Consider the following 19,097-nt stretch of genomic DNA (forward strand, 5'->3'; position numbering starts at 1 on the left):
CAAGGTATGGCTTGAAAAAAAGAATTAAAAAGTTATAAGAAGAAATACTAATAAATTGAAAATGTACCAAAAGAATACTCATGTGAGTACAATATCTTACATGCACTACTGGCAATAACAAACATACAAGATATAATGAACCGAATAACGAAACTAAATGATAAGAAAATCTAAATAAACCCATAAATATTCGGACATAAGCATGAAGTTAAGCACTTAAATACGTATATTATAAACAGAACCCGTAGTTGTTACAAATTTAGAAACAAAAAAAAACAAATAAAAGCTTACCTGGCTGTATTATTCGCGTTGCGCCTATGTCTGGTGGCACCGTCGAGTGAGAGAAATTGTCCCTTGCTGAGATTGCTAGAATGTACAGAGCCTTATAGGAAAATTTTTTAATAAATCTTAATAAAGGTTATTAAAAGTAAATTGACCAAACGAATAAGTGATTTGAGTATGTATTATGTTAGTGTACAGTTATAAATTTTGTTTGGTGTTGTCATGTGTACTGCAAGATTGTAAAAAACAAAAACATCGATTGCGACTGTGATAACACAGAAAATATAAGTGCAAATAAATGCTTACACTTATGCAAAGCCTAAAGGCACACAAGTAATCCACGGTAACGTAATATAAATGTGTAAAAGTTAACCTAACCTGTCATTAGTGTATTTACGTTTTTTTAACACTGTGATGTCAGAAATAGATAAATGTAAGCAGTACTTGTGTTTTTCAAGCTCCAAATAAGTGCAAGCATGTATATGCACTCATATGTATATGCTGTGTTATTACAGTCGCAATCCATGTTTTTAATTTCTCCAATCTTGTAGTACATATGACATTACCAAACAAAACTTATTACTCTACACTAACATAATACACGCTTAAATTACTGATTCATGTGGTCAATTCATTCTTAATAACTTTATTTTAATTTTTTTTTTAAATTTCCAATAAGGCTGAATGCATTCTAGCGATATAAGCGAGGGACAGTTTCTCTCAGTCGACGGCGTGGCACCACCTGCCATAGGCGCATAGTGAATAGCCATTATAAAATGAAAGTGATAATTCTTTTAGAAGTATAAAAAAAACACGTACCTTAAAAGTACTGGAATAGAGTTGAAAAATAAGAATCCTGCGCAAAACATTTTTAATAGTAAACATATTATTATCCAAAGAACCGGCCTAAAATTGAAGTTCTTGAAAATAACTGGTAATGAGTAGCTAAATTAACATTATAAAGAAAAATGAGCCATACATTGTTTGCAATTATTATATGATACATCCATCAACAGTCCATGACCAACAATAGGGAGAAATATTTTTAAATCCATACAGAATCCCAATAAATTACCATCCAGAAGACTAACATAATCAAATTAGTTTAAGGAAAACGATGAACCCTAATATCATACAAAATACGCCAAACCCATCGAAAGGTGCAAAAAAATATCAGACAAACATGAAATTAACTTGTTCTTCCTGTCAACGACAAGATGAGTTAATGACGTATCAGAAACACGTTGTAACATGCAAAAGACAACAATGTATATAAATATTTAAAAATAAGGCCGACTTAAAACAATTGATTTACACGAAAAAATTGACAGTAGCAGAAAATGAACCGAAAAATAGTATCCCTACTATTTTCATAAATTTCAATTCATTGGAATTATTGGAATTCATTGGAATTAAGAAGGAGTTCTATAATAGGTCAATTTACTGAACTAGTAAAGTTATTGAATTAATATTTATTGTTTTGTTTAATGTATACATATTCATAAGGAAGTTTTATTATTAATTGTATTTCAAATAGAAAATAATGGAATTTAAATAGTCTCCTCTTTTAAACATTTTATAAAGATTTTTTTCAATACCATATATTACATAAAGTTCAAAACAGTAAGATCATTTAAAAACTGCTTGCTGATCCCCATCGAAATGATATCAAGGGGGAGAGCTTTTTTTTTACCGAGTATACATCATTAAATGTAGAAAAAGAATGAAATCAAAAAATGCTCCTTATACTATTAGAATCTGAGAATTTATAGGAATGAAAGATACATGCAGACAGTCATGTAAAGAACTATCTGATATTGTATTGTTAATATACATTTTCTATGTGAATGTATTTGTTGTCACATAAAAGAGCATGAAATTACAAATAATTGTGAGGTTTGGCACCCAAAGTGCACAGGGGAGTAGGACACCATGAGTATATATATATATTGGGCATATACAACTCACGCAGAAATTATTACGGAAAAATTGTCTAATATTGCCATAAAGAGAAAATCGTATTTATGCAAACAGTTTGCATAACTTTTTAATGATATTAGAATGTTTGCGGAAAGTAGTTCAGATCTGTATAAGTCACCCTTCAGTAACATGTGTGTGCCTGTCTCTTCCTCTATGTGCGTGTGTGTGTATGCGTGGGCACGCACACGCGCTATAAGGTTTTATCTATCAGAGCGCTTTGCTTACTGACACCCTAGACATAGATTTTTACTAAATTTTTGTTTTTTTATTTTTTACAAAGTCTTCTTTTGGGGTATTAATACCATACTTAATTATCTTTTAGTGTTATAATAATTATTGAAAGTTATACGATACAAAAATTAAATTAAAATAAGAAAAAAAATACGATAAGAAATAGCTATTACCGTAAACAACTTAATTTGAATTGAAGGAATTCGATGAATTTACAAAATCGTTAAAGTACGTGCATGTTTTAGAAAGTCGCAGTTTTAATGGTAAGCTCAAGATTTGAGGGAAAAAGGTGAAAAATTTTGTAGCAATAGAAAATAAAATGTTATATCTAGTAAAAATCATAAAAAATATGTTTAACTTTTTATAAAGCTAAGACAGTTGTGCTTCCTATAAAATTGAGACAATTTTTTTGCGTGGTTGTTGGCATCAGAAAAAATTTACGGTAAAGATTTATCTGAAAATAGGGCCCTGCCAGACTGTCTGCAAGAACATTAGTTACAAAAGGATTTACTAAGAAATAATAGCTTTATACTATCACAACATTTGTTTACTTCCACATATTACAATGGTGCCAGTTACTCGGCACCCAACAAGGCCTTTTTTTTCTTTCTTGAAAATACTTTTTTAAAGATATGCATTTTTAAAACTTTAATGCTTTTTCAAATTATACCTATATAGGCACGTTATTCGTGAAGTTAAATCAACAATTTCAGATTCCAACCTTGAGTAGAAGGTAACAGAAGTGGGTTTTGTTTGATTATCCCCCTTCACCTCGTCACCCATGACGTACTGCTGGTCCCCTCACTACATAACGCCACTCAACGTTAACGCACCACACATTTTGATTCTCATGAATTTTATTTTTTTTCTTACTTTAACCAATTTTCAAAAAAAAAAAAAAAAAAAAGAAAAAAAGAAAAGAAAACAGAGTCCAAAAAGATTTGAACCCCCAATCTTTTCTTTTGCACACTGGCCAAAGCCCTTACTCACTCTGCTGTAAACAGGCCCGATATAAGAATTGTGATTATTACATGTTATCTTACAGTTCGTAACATCTTTTTAATGAAAATTTTATATACTTTTGATTTAATTTTACATTCAAAGAAATTATTTATTTAATGAAATATATTTTTTTGGTTCACATTTTTTTCAAAAATTTGTAAATTAGTATATATTAGCAGAGCAGCTTTCATATGTATAAATAAAAATTTATTTAAGAGCGATGTTGGCTGAGTGGTAAGCATGCTTGTTAATGATACAAAGCTGTTCTAGGGGTCGTGGGTTCGATTCCTGATAAATGCAGATTTTTTCAAAAACTGTTTTTCATTGGAAACAGTTCCCATGTAACCCCAGCTGATTCGGTTTTTTCCGTGGAATTTCCCTTCAGAGTAATTTCAGAATTTAAACAGTATTTAGGGCTATAGGTAGGGTTTAGCGGATCCGATGCGCCAGACAGGGGTCGCCAGCCTTACTAGCGAAGAGTGATCCCTGAAACGTAGAGTTTCTCTGGGCATGCTAATTAGTCTGGATCCAATTCTTCAGCACCGGCTTAACCAGCGATGAGTGTACGTCCTGAAATATGGAATCCTTGGGAAAAAGCTACACAATGACGAGTGGACCCGATGCACCATTGGTGCAGAGAGTGTCAGCTTAACTGGTAAGGTGTTTCACTGGAGATACTCACACTGTGCCCATAGATTAGGTATCTCATCAATAAAAGAGTTGAATATGGGTGCGGCAATACACCTTCACACATAAATGATGAGTGGGTGGCTCCGGCAACTTGGCTTAAGAGCTATCGTGGTAACCCGAAAAAATAAGAAAAATAAAAAAATATTTATTTACTTATCATTAATTTGTTACTTTAAAAATGAATAAATAATTATGTATACAATTTCTCATATTTTTTTATAATATTTATAATTTAAAAAGAAAAGTTTCCAGTACTGTATGAATACAATAACTGATTTTTGTTGCGTTTTCTTCTTTAACAAAATTCAGAGAGGTGGAAAAAGCGCAAATATATGCAGCAACGCTGAAAATTATTACTTATAAATGCAGTTTTAAGTGATTTTTTTATATGGTTATATGTTAAATTGCAAATTTTTTAAAATTAAACATATAAAAGAGAGTACAGTTAAATCATCTGCAAATTTTTTTGGATATTTTTTATGGTATTTTTAGTATACTTTTGATGCTTGAATAATATCTATCAAAAAAACGTATGTGTGATGAGCGTCTTAAAGGAACATTTACTGACATGTACTACTATGCTATTGAAAAGTGTTATTAATATGTGATGAATGTAAATGTGACGTTACAGATATATTCAGCCTAGACGGTAGGAAGTTGTTTTGAAACTATTGGAAGACTTGATAAAAGTGCATAATATTGTATGGGCCAGCCTCTATATTGTTTTATTATATTGTGACATAATAAACTGCTTATAACTGTTCAAATATTAAGTATTCAAGTATTTATTGAAACCACACCCAACTAACGTAGGTATACTCGTTTCAACGATGATTGCACTACTTTTGTATATAGTCTCGTTTCATGAAAGGTAAATTATATTTATAACTATATTATCTGCCATAAAATTTTATAGAAGTACAACATCTTGCTTGAGTACCCAAGCACCTACTGTTCACTGGTTTGCGTAATAATAATTCTATAAGAAGTATCATATTTCATAACTTATTATTAAATTCACACATAATTAGGTTAAGGAATAAGAAGTTTCGATTATTTCTAATAAAGACGGTATTAGTGTTGTCACATTTTGATTTCTTACTTCGAAAGAAAAAACTACCGTACAAGATCCTTGAAAATTGTTAACGGTTTATGGTAAGCAAAGCTTAGGTAAATACTAGTATCCGAATTCGTTTGTTCAATTTCGTTTCGGAAACTTTGATCTCACTCAAGAAATTTATCCTGGTTGGAAATTTATAGAAATAGTTGATAAAAACTCTTTAAAAATTTAAGAAATACATACATAATTTGTCTTAAAACATCACTCTGAGAGTGATTATTAACAGTTTTTAACAATTCACATAAGACTATATATAAAAGAAGCACATAACTGGGGTTTTGCATGAATTAACGTCAAAAAATTTGATAGAATAAGTTCATATTTTTTAATTCCTAGTGAAATAAAAGAAAACTAAGACACTAGTAGGTAAACAATGGCAGTTCTAGCACCCCCCCAGCTACCCCCCTGAGGTAGTGGTGGGGGGAAAGGCTCTAGCTATAGCTGTGGGTGGAGAAGAGGCGGTGGAGGAGAGGCAGTGGTGAAGGAGAGGCTGATCGGGCGGTGGGAGGAGGGGCACGGGCGGTATAGGTAGTAGGGGCGGTGGGTGGTACGGACTACTTTGATGGTAACGTCAGGGGAAGGGGGCCTCTTCCGGATGCTGTGACTTCGGATGGTACTGACGGCTCCATTACTTTTTTACCGTGAATCGAGGTCTGACGTCATCAGGATGGGTCCGAAAGGTGTAGGTGACAAGCCCAACGTACAGCGCGAGAGAAAGATCATCAAGCACGAACGTGTATTTCTTATCAGAGGATTTTATTTTCTTCTTCCGCTCATTGTTTTAGGAGTCTCAGCGTAATCGTTGTTTTTTTTTGTTCTTCTCAAGAGCGGGCGTATCGAGTTAATGGAGAGGAAATTTCATTGGGAAAAGCGGATCGCGTATCCCGTTTAGCTGCGACCAACGAAGTGGGTGATCCCATGTGTTGCACACACACACACCCACACATACACGCACACGTATACATGGGTGCGCGTGCACCATCAGTCGTAGCTGATGACTTTTTCTCTCATAATTTGGAGGTATAATACTCCAGCATCACATTTTTTCTTCTCAAGAGCTTGTGTACTCATCGAGTTGTTAAAGAAAGAATGTATACTATTTTAATACCAAAAGCAGATTGCGTATTTCTTTGAACTGCCCCAAAACTGGCCCACTTATTTTTAGCACAGTACTTTGCCAATGAATACATCATTTGTTATATATATGCATGCATGCATGCATTAGCCGTGACTGATTGAAATATGTGAAAGAGGAAAAATTTGTTGCGTCTTTGACAAGAGATGTTTGCTTAAAATATAATTTACCAGCTGCTCACTAGATAACGTAAGCAAAAAAGCTTTAATAATTAACAATAAATACTTGTACAATGTACATGAGGCGCTAGAGTTTAAAGTCAGGTAGTTACAGTAACACAAGTACAAGTCAGTTATGACGAAGTAGACTCTGCAAGCGGAAGCAGTAGTGATAATCATAAATACGCAGATCTCAACGTGGCCTTGTCCCTGGCTTTCTTGGATAAGAGGATAGAGATTAAAAATCAACACTTATCAATATTTTTTTTGTGATTATTTTATTAATACACATAAAATAATATCACTTCTCTCATCTAAGAGTGAAAAAAATTGGTTGACCGTTATCGCCAACTCTATTTAATTTCATTAGAATTGATTCTCCCAACCAATCCTCTCCAATTTGCATCACGTCCGGCTGCTGCTGCTTCTGTGGCTGAGGTTCCTGTTGAGGCTGCGGTTGTGAAAAAAAAAAAAAATCATGAAACCTCATTTTTTAATTAAAAATTTTAATTAAAAAAAAACAATATACCTGCCACTGCTGCTGCTGCTGCTGCATTTTTCCCTGCTGTTCCAGTTTCGGACCCTGCTGTAGAATAAAAAAAAAAGTTCAACAAAATGGTTTTATTATAATTTAAAAAATTATTATCATGGATATTGCATTTTTTAATTTAACTTACAAGTATTCCGTTAACAGCATCCTTATTAGAATTCATTTTTTGGGTGAAGAAAAGAGCTTGACTGGTGTCGTTGTCGAAAGTTTTAGAAACAACAATTCTATAAAAGAGTAAAAAAAAAAACACATTAGTAGCGCATAACAATTACAAGAAGATTAATTTTATCAGTCAATTTTGAGGAACAGCATACTACAAAACAATTTTCAACCATTGACTATTTTAAAATAACTTTTGTTTAAAGTATTCGAACGATAGTATACATGAAATTGATTAATACAAAAATTATATTTTCAATATACTTAGAACCTTTATATCTAACACTTTGTAAAATTTTCAAATTCATTCTTTTGTAGTCAAGATCAATTTTCACTATTTCTATATCTATTTTCATATTAATTTTAGCATTAAAGAATCTCTGCATTGCATATCAGAGTAAAAATCTATTCTACAAAAAATTGTATTTTATTTTAATCTATAACTGCGTCTTAGATCGTTAGCGTATAAAATATACGTGCAAGAAGTTGAGACTTTTCTGAAATACTGCGCCTTGACCGGTCATTATAACTTTGTTTTTATAAAATAGAAGATTATTTACCTACCACTGTTATAGTTGCTCTAACTGTTGGCTTTTAATCTGACTGTTGCTAATACCACTAGTGTAAAAAAAAAAGGTTTGAAATGTTTTATTAGGTAAGGCTATATTGAGATGGAGTAATAAAAAATGTCAGAGAAAGTCTCATGCATAGTGGTGAAAAAAACTATCATGCACTACTACTCAATACCTTTTTTTTCACCACACTTTAAGTTTATTACACACTAAGATAAATTTTATGGCAGCAGATGTGTCATGCAATAGGATTATATTTTTTTAATGTGTTTGAATAACCTACCGTTTCAGAAGATAAATCTTCTTCTGTCCTCCACGCTGTACCTTGGAAGTTCACACCAGCGTAAAAGAGTATAAGTGTCCTTTTAAAAATATAAAATCATGTACAATGGGTTCACATTGCTTTTAGCCGTATAGTATGAGCAATATGTCCTCCATGTATTTCTCTCCGTAATCAGTTCCGGATACACACAATTTACTTGATCCAATGCAATGTCCCACAACTGAAAAAATCTATAGTGATTCTTCCACATCAACGGCAGGCCAATTAGATCAGAGTTGCCAAACAGCGACGTCAGGTCATCGATCATTTAGTATTTGAAGCAAAGGGTATCGTCCAACAACAACCTCACAAGAGAACAAGTGTGAAGACGGACAATTTTGAAGAACTCCCGTGAAGAAAAAGGGTAAAAAATAATTTTGAGGTAAATATAAATTTTTTTTCTTCATAACCATATTTTTTTTACCCATTTTTCTTTTTTTTATGAATGTTAAAATTAGTAAGAATTTTGTGTTTCTTTGTTACACATGTCCAATCTAGCAGCTTTAAATAAAGTCGCTTCTGGAGGCTTCCTCCCGTGCAAAAAAATCACCGAGATGATAGTAAACCACAGCTACATGGTTACAAAATTAAAGAAAGTTAATACTAAATACGGAATAAAAGCAGTTGTGGAACTCAATGACGAGTTTCAAATATTTTTACCCAGTGCAGTGTCAAAGATTATAGTTGATAATGAAGTGCTATATAAGAATTTATTAGATTTCATACAGAAAATGGAGCTCTTTATAACTTATAATGGTTCTCATATTCAATTTTTAAGTGAATAGGTTAAATAGTTTCTGAGGAAATCATATTTTTTGTTTTTAAATAATAATTGATCTTTTGAAATCCAACTATTGTGTGCACTGTCAAAACCCAACCATTTAACAAAAATTTGGTTTTTTCGTCGGCGTGAAATTTTCTCAACAAGGTAAGTATTAGGATACTTGGTCTTCTGCAGTTCTCGATCGTAAAAGCCACCAAAGATTGGCTGCTGCTGATAATCCTCTAAATGGTAAGTGAATGGCTTTGTTGGTGTTACTCGGGTAACAGTAAAAATTTCTGTCGACCAATTAGGCGTGTAATCTTTTTCAAAGACTTGTTTAGTATTACTCATACGTACTTTATCACCATCTTCTAATGTTGATTTTGTTCCTTTTTTCGAATATATACATTTCTGTGAAATATTTTTTCATTAGCTACAGAAACATCTTTTGGCTTCACACCAATCGTTCAGTGTTTTCGATTATTGTAAGAAGTTATTAGCTGTTGTAAAATATTGAGCCACTTGTAGTTACCTCTCACACTAAACTTTTTCGACATAGCATGCTTTAGGGTATGATTAAATCGTTCACATATAGACACCTTAAGATTACTGTACGTAGAGTATAAGTTAATTTTGTAATTTTTCATGAGACCTTGAAAATTTGCGTTGTAAAATTCTTTACCACGATCGGTTCCAAGTTAGTTGGAACTCTTCCTTCCGTTATTATAGTTTTCATAGCTGCAGTCACATCTATACCAGTTTTATTTTTTATATACTTCAGCAGAGCTTTCCTCGTGTAAGATCTATCACTTGCTCTTTTGCAGACGGATACACTTTTTCATACCCGTACCTTTGCAATTGAGCCATGGTAACAGGTCACTTTTATTTATACAACACATTAACTAAGCTCTTATCGCACTGTCTGTCACATCTCATGCAACTGAAAGAGAGACTCCCTTCTCTAAATAGGCAATCGCATGATACAGTATGAACACCTTATAAATATGCGCACTAACAAGTAAATATTTTTACGTATCAAAATACGTACCCGCTTTTTATTTCAGCATAGGCATGTTTAAGAATGAATTCTACACCATGCTTTTGCTCTCTTATTATTGAGACGTATTGAATATCACCCTATATTGTAATTTTGTAAGCAAGTCTACTAGCTTGAAATTTTTTATAACAAAAAGATCTGCTGGAAAAGGCTGCAGTCGTTGAGATGTTTCCAAGTGAGGAAGCAGTTGTCCCCCACGATACTCATACACCCGTTATCAAGAGTGCAACAGTGCCAATAGAAAACCTCAGATTTGATGCATTGTTAACGTTAAGATCTCGTCAACGATTTCCATTCAAGTGTGTAAGAGAAAACGTGATTGTGGAAATTTTGATGTGGAAGAATCACTATAGATTTTTTCAGTTGTGGGACATTGCATTGGATCAAGTAAATTGTGTGTATCCGGAACTGATTACGGAGAGAAATACATGGAGGACATATTGCTCATACTATACGGCTAAAAGCAATGTGAACCCATTGTACATGATTTTATATTTTTAAAAGGACACTTATACTCTTTTACGCTGGTGTGAACTTCCAAGGTACAGCGTGGAGGACAGAAGAAGATTTATCTTCTGAAACGGTAGGTTATTCAAACACATTAAAAAAATATAATCCTATTGCATGACACATCTGCTGCCATAAAATTTATCTTAGTGTGTAATAAACTTAAAGTGTGGTGAAAAAAAAGGTATTGAGTAGTAGTGCATGATAGTTTTTTTCACCACTATGCATGAGACTTTCTCTGACATTTTTTATTACTCCATCTCAATATAGCCTTACCTAATAAAACATTTCAAACCTTTTTTTTTTACACTAGTGGTATTAGCAACAGTCAGATTAAAAGCCAACAGTTAGAGCAACTATAACAGTGGTAGGTAAATAATCTTCTATTTTATAAAAACAAAGTTATAATGACCGGTCAAGGCGCAGTATTTCAGAAAAGTCTCAACTTCTTGCACGTATATTTTATACGCTAACGATCTAAGACGCAGTTATAGATTAAAATAAAATACAATTTTTTGTAGAATAGATTTTTACTCTGATATGCAATGCAGAGATTCTTTAATGCTAAAATTAATATGAAAATAGATATAGAAATAGTGAAAATTGATCTTGACTACAAAAGAATGAATTTGAAAATTTTACAAAGTGTTAGATATAAAGGTTCTAAGTATATTGAAAATATAATTTTTGTATTAATCAATTTCATGTATACTATCGTTCGAATACTTTAAACAAAAGTTATTTTAAAATAGTCAATGGTTGAAAATTGTTTTGTAGTATGCTGTTCCTCAAAATTGACTGATAAAATTAATCTTCTTGTAATTGTTATGCGCTACTAATGTGTTTTTTTTTTTACTCTTTTATAGAATTGTTGTTTCTAAAACTTTCGACAACGACACCAGTCAAGCTCTTTTCTTCACCCAAAAAATGAATTCTAATAAGGATGCTGTTAACGGAATACTTGTAAGTTAAATTAAAAAATGCAATATCCATGATAATAATTTTTTAAATTATAATAAAACCATTTTGTTGAACTTTTTTTTTTATTCTACAGCAGGGTCCGAAACTGGAACAGCAGGGAAAAATGCAGCAGCAGCAGCAGCAGTGGCAGGTATATTGTTTTTTTTTAATTAAAATTTTTAATTAAAAAATGAGGTTTCATGATTTTTTTTTTTTTTCACAACCGCAGCCTCAACAGGAACCTCAGCCACAGAAGCAGCAGCAGCCGGACGTGATGCAAATTGGAGAGGATTGGTTGGGAGAATCAATTCTAATGAAATTAAATAGAGTTGGCGATAACGGTCAACCAATTTTTTTCACTCTTAGATGAGAGAAGTGATATTATTTTATGTGTATTAATAAAATAATCACAAAAAAAATATTGATAAGTGTTGATTTTTAATCTCTATCCTCTTATCCAAGAAAGCCAGGGACAAGGCCACGTTGAGATCTGCGTATTTATGATTATCACTACTGCTTCCGCTTGCAGAGTCTACTTCGTCATAACTGACTTGTACTTGTGTTACTGTAACTACCTGACTTTAAACTCTAGCGCCTCATGTACATTGTACAAGTATTTATTGTTAATTATTAAAGCTTTTTTGCTTACGTTATCTAGTGAGCAGCTGGTAAATTATATTTTAAGCAAACATCTCTTGTCAAAGACGCAACAAATTTTTCCTCTTTCACATATTTCAATCAGTCACGGCTAACGCATGCATGCATGCATATATATAACAAATGATGTATTCATTGGCAAAGTACTGTGCTAAAAATAAGTGGGCCAGTTTTGGGGCAGTTCAAAGAAATACGCAATCTGCTTTTGGTATTAAAATAGTATACATTCTTTCTTTAACAACTCGATGAGTACACAAGCTCTTGAGAAGAAAAAATGTGATGCTGGAGTATTATACCTCCAAATTATGAGAGAAAAAGTCATCAGCTACGACTGATGGTGCACGCGCACCCATGTATACGTGTGCGTGTATGTGTGGGTGTGTGTGTGTGCAACACATGGGATCACCCACTTCGTTGGTCGCAGCTAAACGGGATACGCGATCCGCTTTTCCCAATGAAATTTCCTCTCCATTAACTCGATACGCCCGCTCTTGAGAAGAACAAAAAAAAACAACGATTACGCTGAGACTCCTAAAACAATGAGCGGAAGAAGAAAATAAAATCCTCTGATAAGAAATACACGTTCGTGCTTGATGATCTTTCTCTCGCGCTGTACGTTGGGCTTGTCACCTACACCTTTCGGACCCATCCTGATGACGTCAGACCTCGATTCACGGTAAAAAAGTAATGGAGCCGTCAGTACCATCCGAAGTCACAGCATCCGGAAGAGGCCCCCTTCCCCTGACGTTACCATCAAAGTAGTCCGTACCACCCACCGCCCCTACTACCTATACCGCCCGTGCCCCTCCTCCCACCGCCCGATCAGCCTCTCCTTCACCACTGCCTCTCCTCCACCGCCTCTTCTCCACCCACAGCTATAGCTAGAGCCTTTCCCCCCACCACTACCTCAGGGGGGTAGCTGGGGGGGTGCTAGAACTGCCATGGTTTACCTACTGACACTCTCTAAATAATTGAGTACGGTTGATTAAACTTGCATCAGGCATAACAATGAAATGCGATAAAAATCGTGATTTAGGCTTGGGAAATCTTGTCAAACCTTATCAAGCCTATATTGATACTAAAGAAGACCATGTTAAATGTTTGGTATGATTAAAAGACTACTGGTTAGTATTTACTGCTTGAACCTGGCAGCACAATCAGTTAGTCTATATAGTGTTATGAGCAAATGCAATTATAGCAAATGCTTGAAACTATCATTTTGTCTAGTCTCTGCAAAACTCTTTGAATAATGTATGGGTAGCTTTAAGGGAGTCTAATGTAAATAACTAACTTTTTTTTTTGCTCAGAAATCTTAGAAGATATGCAAGTTACAAAAAAATGCTTTTCTCTCAGCCCGTAATTTCAACTAATACAACATAACATTGTAGGCTAATACAATAATCATTATATAAATTGAGATCACTTTTATACAGTTTCAGTTTTTTTTTCATACATACGACTATTACTCACTAATAAGTGCATCAATTTATTGTATTGTATTTGTTTTTTCCTTTTTTTTTCTCTTTCTTTCACGTTTATTATATTATGTCTAGTTTGAATAACATCTAGCACTATCATGTGTAGGTAGTCTTCTGCCTTGCCTGCCTTAGCAGTAAAAGGGTGATCATTTTCAAATGACTTTATTTCATTTAATATTTATTTATTCATAATTATTATTTATTATTTTAAGTAGTTCGTCATTATCTTGTACACTTCAATTCGAATGTGACCGCAGCGCCTGGGTAACTTGAACAAACACTAAGCTAATGTTAGAAGGCACTCACCTTAAAAGTAAAAAACCTTCTACAAAAACAAATTGACAAGGGTACAAAGAGCCTTGAATAATTCTGGAGAGGCAGGCCAACTTTCGGCTAGGACCTATTATTTGGCGTCACCTAATTAAGAGAAATATACGACATCCAAGCAAGTGATGCGAATGAGCCTAGATCAAAGTCATCGTCTTTGGAGTCTAACTTGTAGTAAGGTAAATACTTTTACGGTGTCTACTGGATGATTTATCTGTATATACCCCACTGGTCAAGTTGTTTACCTATATATGAATACGATTATGTAGGGTGAAATAAATCTGGGATAACTAAATCAGTGAAATCTACCAAAAAATAACTCAAGTTATTTCTACCTCGTGAGGACAAGAACATTCATTTTTATAAGGGCGTGAAAATTTAAGTTTTAGATTTTAATTACTTAAAAACAACTAGTGACGTAAAATTATTTTAGTATTTAGTACAGATGGAAAAGCAATGTCCTTATGTAGCTATACTGGTATTTCTTAAATAAACATGACATATTAATTAAGACTTTTAATGCTCTTATTTCGAAGTAACCTTCCTTTCTTCAATAATCTTGAAAAATCACTGTAACTTGCAAGGATTCTTAGAATATTCATTACGTGTTGGACCTTGATTCCTTGGTTTTCGTAGAAATCACGATTTATCAGTTCACAAAAACTACTGTTACAGTGGAAAATTAACGTGAGAATGTTACAAATGCCAATACTCACTGAAAAACAAAGAATTATAGGCTACAAGTTTCGTAAAGTAAAAAGTAAGTAGCACTTTTTTAATTGCGACAAACGTAATAATAATTTAAAAACAATGGATTTTTTATTTTTTATTGCTCAATGATTTATTTTGCAACTGTTCTATCAACAATGCATACTTATATCGTCATTTATTTATTCAAAGCCAATAGAGAGCATATGGGTACACCATTTAACGCTCTATTTAAACAAAGTTTACTTTACCATCAAATACTTATGCCTATATGAAAAAAATGGTGCATAAATAGGGAAGACAAGAGATCAAGGAGCTTTTTGTCCATGTATGGTACTCATACAACTATGTTATAGACTGCTATTCGCCATTTTATTTCTTTTGTCCTTGTCACAACAAAAACACTTCGATCCTGGCACAAAAAATAAATTAATTATGGGATACGCTGTCGTAACTACTTACTGTAAACAACGAAGTCTAGTCCCGTTTGTGTCATTTTACACGTGGATCAATCGCTGGGCATACAAAACACGATAGCCACTGAATAAAAATTACAAGGGCTGTCCAATAAGTACTGAGCCTACAAATGGAAAAACAAGAATTTTGAAAAAAAATGTTTTTTTTTTCAACATAATCTGCTTTAAGCTATATATGGGGAGAATCACGTCAACTGTCCCAGCGCCACGGTGGACGGCCCGCGCGGTCGTCAAACACGACGTTTTCAACTCGTCGTTTCGGTGTCAAAACTTTGATAAAAAAATAATCTAAAAACATATTCTCACGTATTTTTTCCTCAACTTTCCAGTGGTGGCATCAGTTTTTCGAAAATTTGCTCCCATAACCTCGAAAAATGCACTTGTTTTAAAAACACGTTTTATCTTCATGATCTTCAACTTTTGGAATTTTTTTGATAGTCTAGATCGAAAGATGAGACATTTTTACGTAGATATCGACAATAAAAAAAGAGGGGTTTTTCGTTTTTATAACGTATTTAAACGACGAACGAGACGATGCGAGCCGCAGCGGCTGGGCCACGAGCGGCAGCAGCGCGTCCGCCGTGTGTCGTCTGCTACGGTGAGTCTGTTTGGCTATACAATATATAATGTAGTAGTGGCGATGTAAACAACAATTAGTTAACCGGGGCTTACAATGGATAAATAATAAATGTTCTGATAAAATTTATTCATATATACAACAATTTTATAATAAAGAAATAAATAATGATTAATATTGATTAAATATTAGATATTCGCATAAATAAAGCAAAAAATAAAAACAAATTTGTTCTACTTCGTTCTTTTTTTCTTTTTAGGCATGGTAATCGAAGTGACACTTGTTTTACGTTCTTTCAGTTTCGGAAAAATTTCATACTGGTTACTCAAAGAAGTTTTCTTCAACATTAATTTATTATCCTTAATGGGGATAAACGCATGATAATTCAGTGTCCCTGGAATCATTTTCGCACTGAAAATTTCGTCTTTTAATCTCAAGGAAGTTTCTTCGTAGTCAGATTTGCTACTAAAAAAACTTTCGTTTCTTTGCAGTAAAGCCTACGAAAACTTCGACTTACGATAGCACAACCTCAAGTCATAAAAATAATAAATACTAATATTTAATTATTTAATCGAAACTTGTTGCGAAGTGCAAACCGTCACGGTTAGGTGTATTTGTTTACATCCAGTCAGAGAGACGGTAGCAGACGGCGCGCTCCTGCCGCGCATGGCCCGGCCGCCGCGGCTCCTATCGTCTCGTTCGTCGTTTGAATATGTTATAAAAACGAAAAACCCCTCTTTTTTTATTGTTGATATCTACGTAAAAATGTCTCATCTTTCGATCTAGACTATCAAAAAAATTCCAAAAGTTGAAGATCATGGAGATAAAACGTGTTTTTCAAACAAGTGCATTTTTCGAGGCTATGGGAGCAAATTTTTGAAAAACTGATGCCACCACTGGAAAGCTGAGGAAAAAATACGTAAGAATATGTTTTTAGATTATTTTTTTATCAAAGTTTTGACACCGAAACGACGAGTTAAAAACGTCGTGTTTGACGACCACGCGGGCCGTCCACCGCGGCGCTGGGACAGTTGACGTGATTCTCCCCATATGCTTAACCCAGTGGTACTTAAACTTCTGTCTATTTAACTTATCAGAAAAAAAGTTTTCTCAAGGTCTGTAATATAGGCCTCTGTGGCAGAGATAACTTCCTCATTCAAATAAAATTTCTACCCAGCAAGTAACTTTCTTAAATTATGAAACAAAAGAAGACGCATATAGCCAAATCTGGAGAATACGGTAGATGGGGCAGCAATTCTTAGCCCAATTTCACCATTTCAGCCGTAGCAAGTATGGAGGTATAACCCAGTGCGTTGTTGTGGTAGAAAAGCACTTTTTCGTCGCCAAATGGGGCCATTTTTTTAATTCGTCATCAAGACGCCCCAATCATTTGACATAGTACTCCTTTGTGACCGTTTTGCCCTTCTCCAGGGTGTCAACGTATACTACATTTCACATCTCCCAGAAAACGATGACCACCACCTTTCCAGCCAATCGAAGCCTTCGATTCCTTTCAAGCAGGTTCACCACGTAAAGCCTACTATTCTTACTGTTCCTTGGTTCTTAGGGTGTACCAGTGGATCTATGTTTCACGGTCATGCAACGTTACAAAAAAATTCTTCAGATTGGGCTTTTGAAGTGCCCACTATCTCACGCACTTTTTATCAGTAATCTGCCAAAACGTACCAAAACGAGGTCATGGTTTTTCATCACATTACTCTGTGTGGTTGCTGTTTTCAGGGCACTCGGACGTGACTCATCAAATACTGATGTGTCACCACGCTGAAATTAGTTAAACCTATTTTTGATGGTCACTATGGAAGAAGAAGTGTTTCCATACACTGTATAAGTGCTCTTTGATTTAGTTGCACGATTCCACTTTTAAAAAGAAGAATCAAATCATCAACTGATATTACTCTTGTTACATGCTTCTAAAGCCAACAGACACGCTTACTTTCGCACGCTCTCAAATTCAGAACTGCAAGCTTGATCAGGCTGAAATTTTTTCCACAGCCGTCTACAGGGAGGTACTACACTATAGTGCACTTTTATTGCGACAGTGGCACCTTTAGGTGATAAGGCTAAGTACTTATCGGATCACCCGCACATGTTGCATGTATCATCAAATTGGGGAACCTATACCATAGACACGTAAGCTATAGACTATTCATCCATGTATCAAGTGTGGAGCTAGACAGGGATAAGTCGAATAAAGTATGAAGGCTACGAATCTTTTCTTTTACAGCTCTGCTCTGATTAGCTCTTAATGAATGCTACAAGACTGCCAACCCCCCTTAACTTTTTTTGACATCGAAGTGATAGTAATTTTTTTTAGGCACTTACTCAAATGGCAACAAAGCACATTATTTCCTATCGGTTAACCAGCGATGGGGTTAAATCTGCAAAGCATCTGGAGCATATGAAATTATGACTATCCCCAATCAACTGAGAACAAATAACGCTGGATATTGACATCATGAGCACGTGCCTAGAAAAAATGATTTTCAGTCGAGTGTAAAATTTTCTGTTGTAGAGAAAGAGAGTTTTACTGACTTTGTTTCGTAATATGTCGCAAATTATTTCAATGAACTTTCATTTTTTAGGGTCTCAATAATTTATAACTGTGATAATGATAAGTATATTTCGAATGATTCTAGAAACATAATTTCTTACTACTCCTATCTGCTTATCATTCTAATCAAAGTTGGTACAAGAAAGAATAATTTTAGTAACAAAACAATCGTTAAAAACGTTTTGTTGTGCTTTGATTACAAATTGTACGAGATTAAGGTGCTTATTGAATGCCGTAAATAATAAATATCATATCATAGAGATACTTACCTAACAGCAAAAGTTTAATGTCCTTAGCTGCTTGAATACCATCTTCTTTTAAGTTTCTTTCAATTTGTTTACTTCGAGCTAAGGCCGCTCTCTCTTCTGCAGACATGGCACAGCCCATTTTGTTTATCGCTAATCTACGAATCGTGGTAAAATAAATTTTCTTTTATTCTTTACAAAAACCATCTACTAATAAAACATTACTATAGGCGCTGTATTTATTAAACTTAGTTATTTAAATCTTTCATACAATTTATTGAGTTTTCAAGAAGAGTGTGCACCAAATTTTGAATAAAATGACATTACACAACTGTCTTCTATTCTTCTACTGATTTACATAAAACCTGAAAGAACAAGATTTTTTTTATTAATTTGTTTGATAAAAGTTATAGAAGTATATTTTACTAATATCACTACAAGATACGAAAAAAATTGCACTATATAGGACTATACAAGACTACATGTTAAGTTGTTAATAGACAAAACTAAATTCACTCAAAAGCTTGTATATATTATTCACAACTAATCGTCATGTTTTCAACACAAAT

The 19,097-nt window shown here is 33.8% G+C and overlaps 1 protein-coding gene across 3 annotated transcripts in view; it reads right to left on the bottom strand.

Moving 5' to 3' along the window:
- Galphao (G protein alpha o subunit) overlaps positions 1-18,877 on the bottom strand; it is a 526,726-nt gene extending 507,849 nt beyond the window's left edge. For all 3 annotated transcript variants that reach the window (XM_089594134.1, XM_089594132.1, XM_089594135.1), the window contains exon 1: positions 18,553-18,877. In XM_089594134.1, coding sequence (XP_089450260.1) covers positions 18,553-18,670 — 118 coding nt within the window. In that variant the 5' untranslated portion in view covers positions 18,671-18,877. The remainder of the gene's footprint in view (positions 1-18,552) is intronic.
- Between the last annotated feature and the right edge of the window lie 220 nt (positions 18,878-19,097).

The sequence above is a fragment of the Copidosoma floridanum genome, unplaced genomic scaffold (genome assembly GCF_036245765.1).
Source record: "Copidosoma floridanum isolate Cflo_tuat_1 unplaced genomic scaffold, Cflo_Japanese_pri ptg000021l, whole genome shotgun sequence".
NCBI classification, from domain to species: Eukaryota; Metazoa; Arthropoda; class Insecta; order Hymenoptera; family Encyrtidae; genus Copidosoma; species Copidosoma floridanum.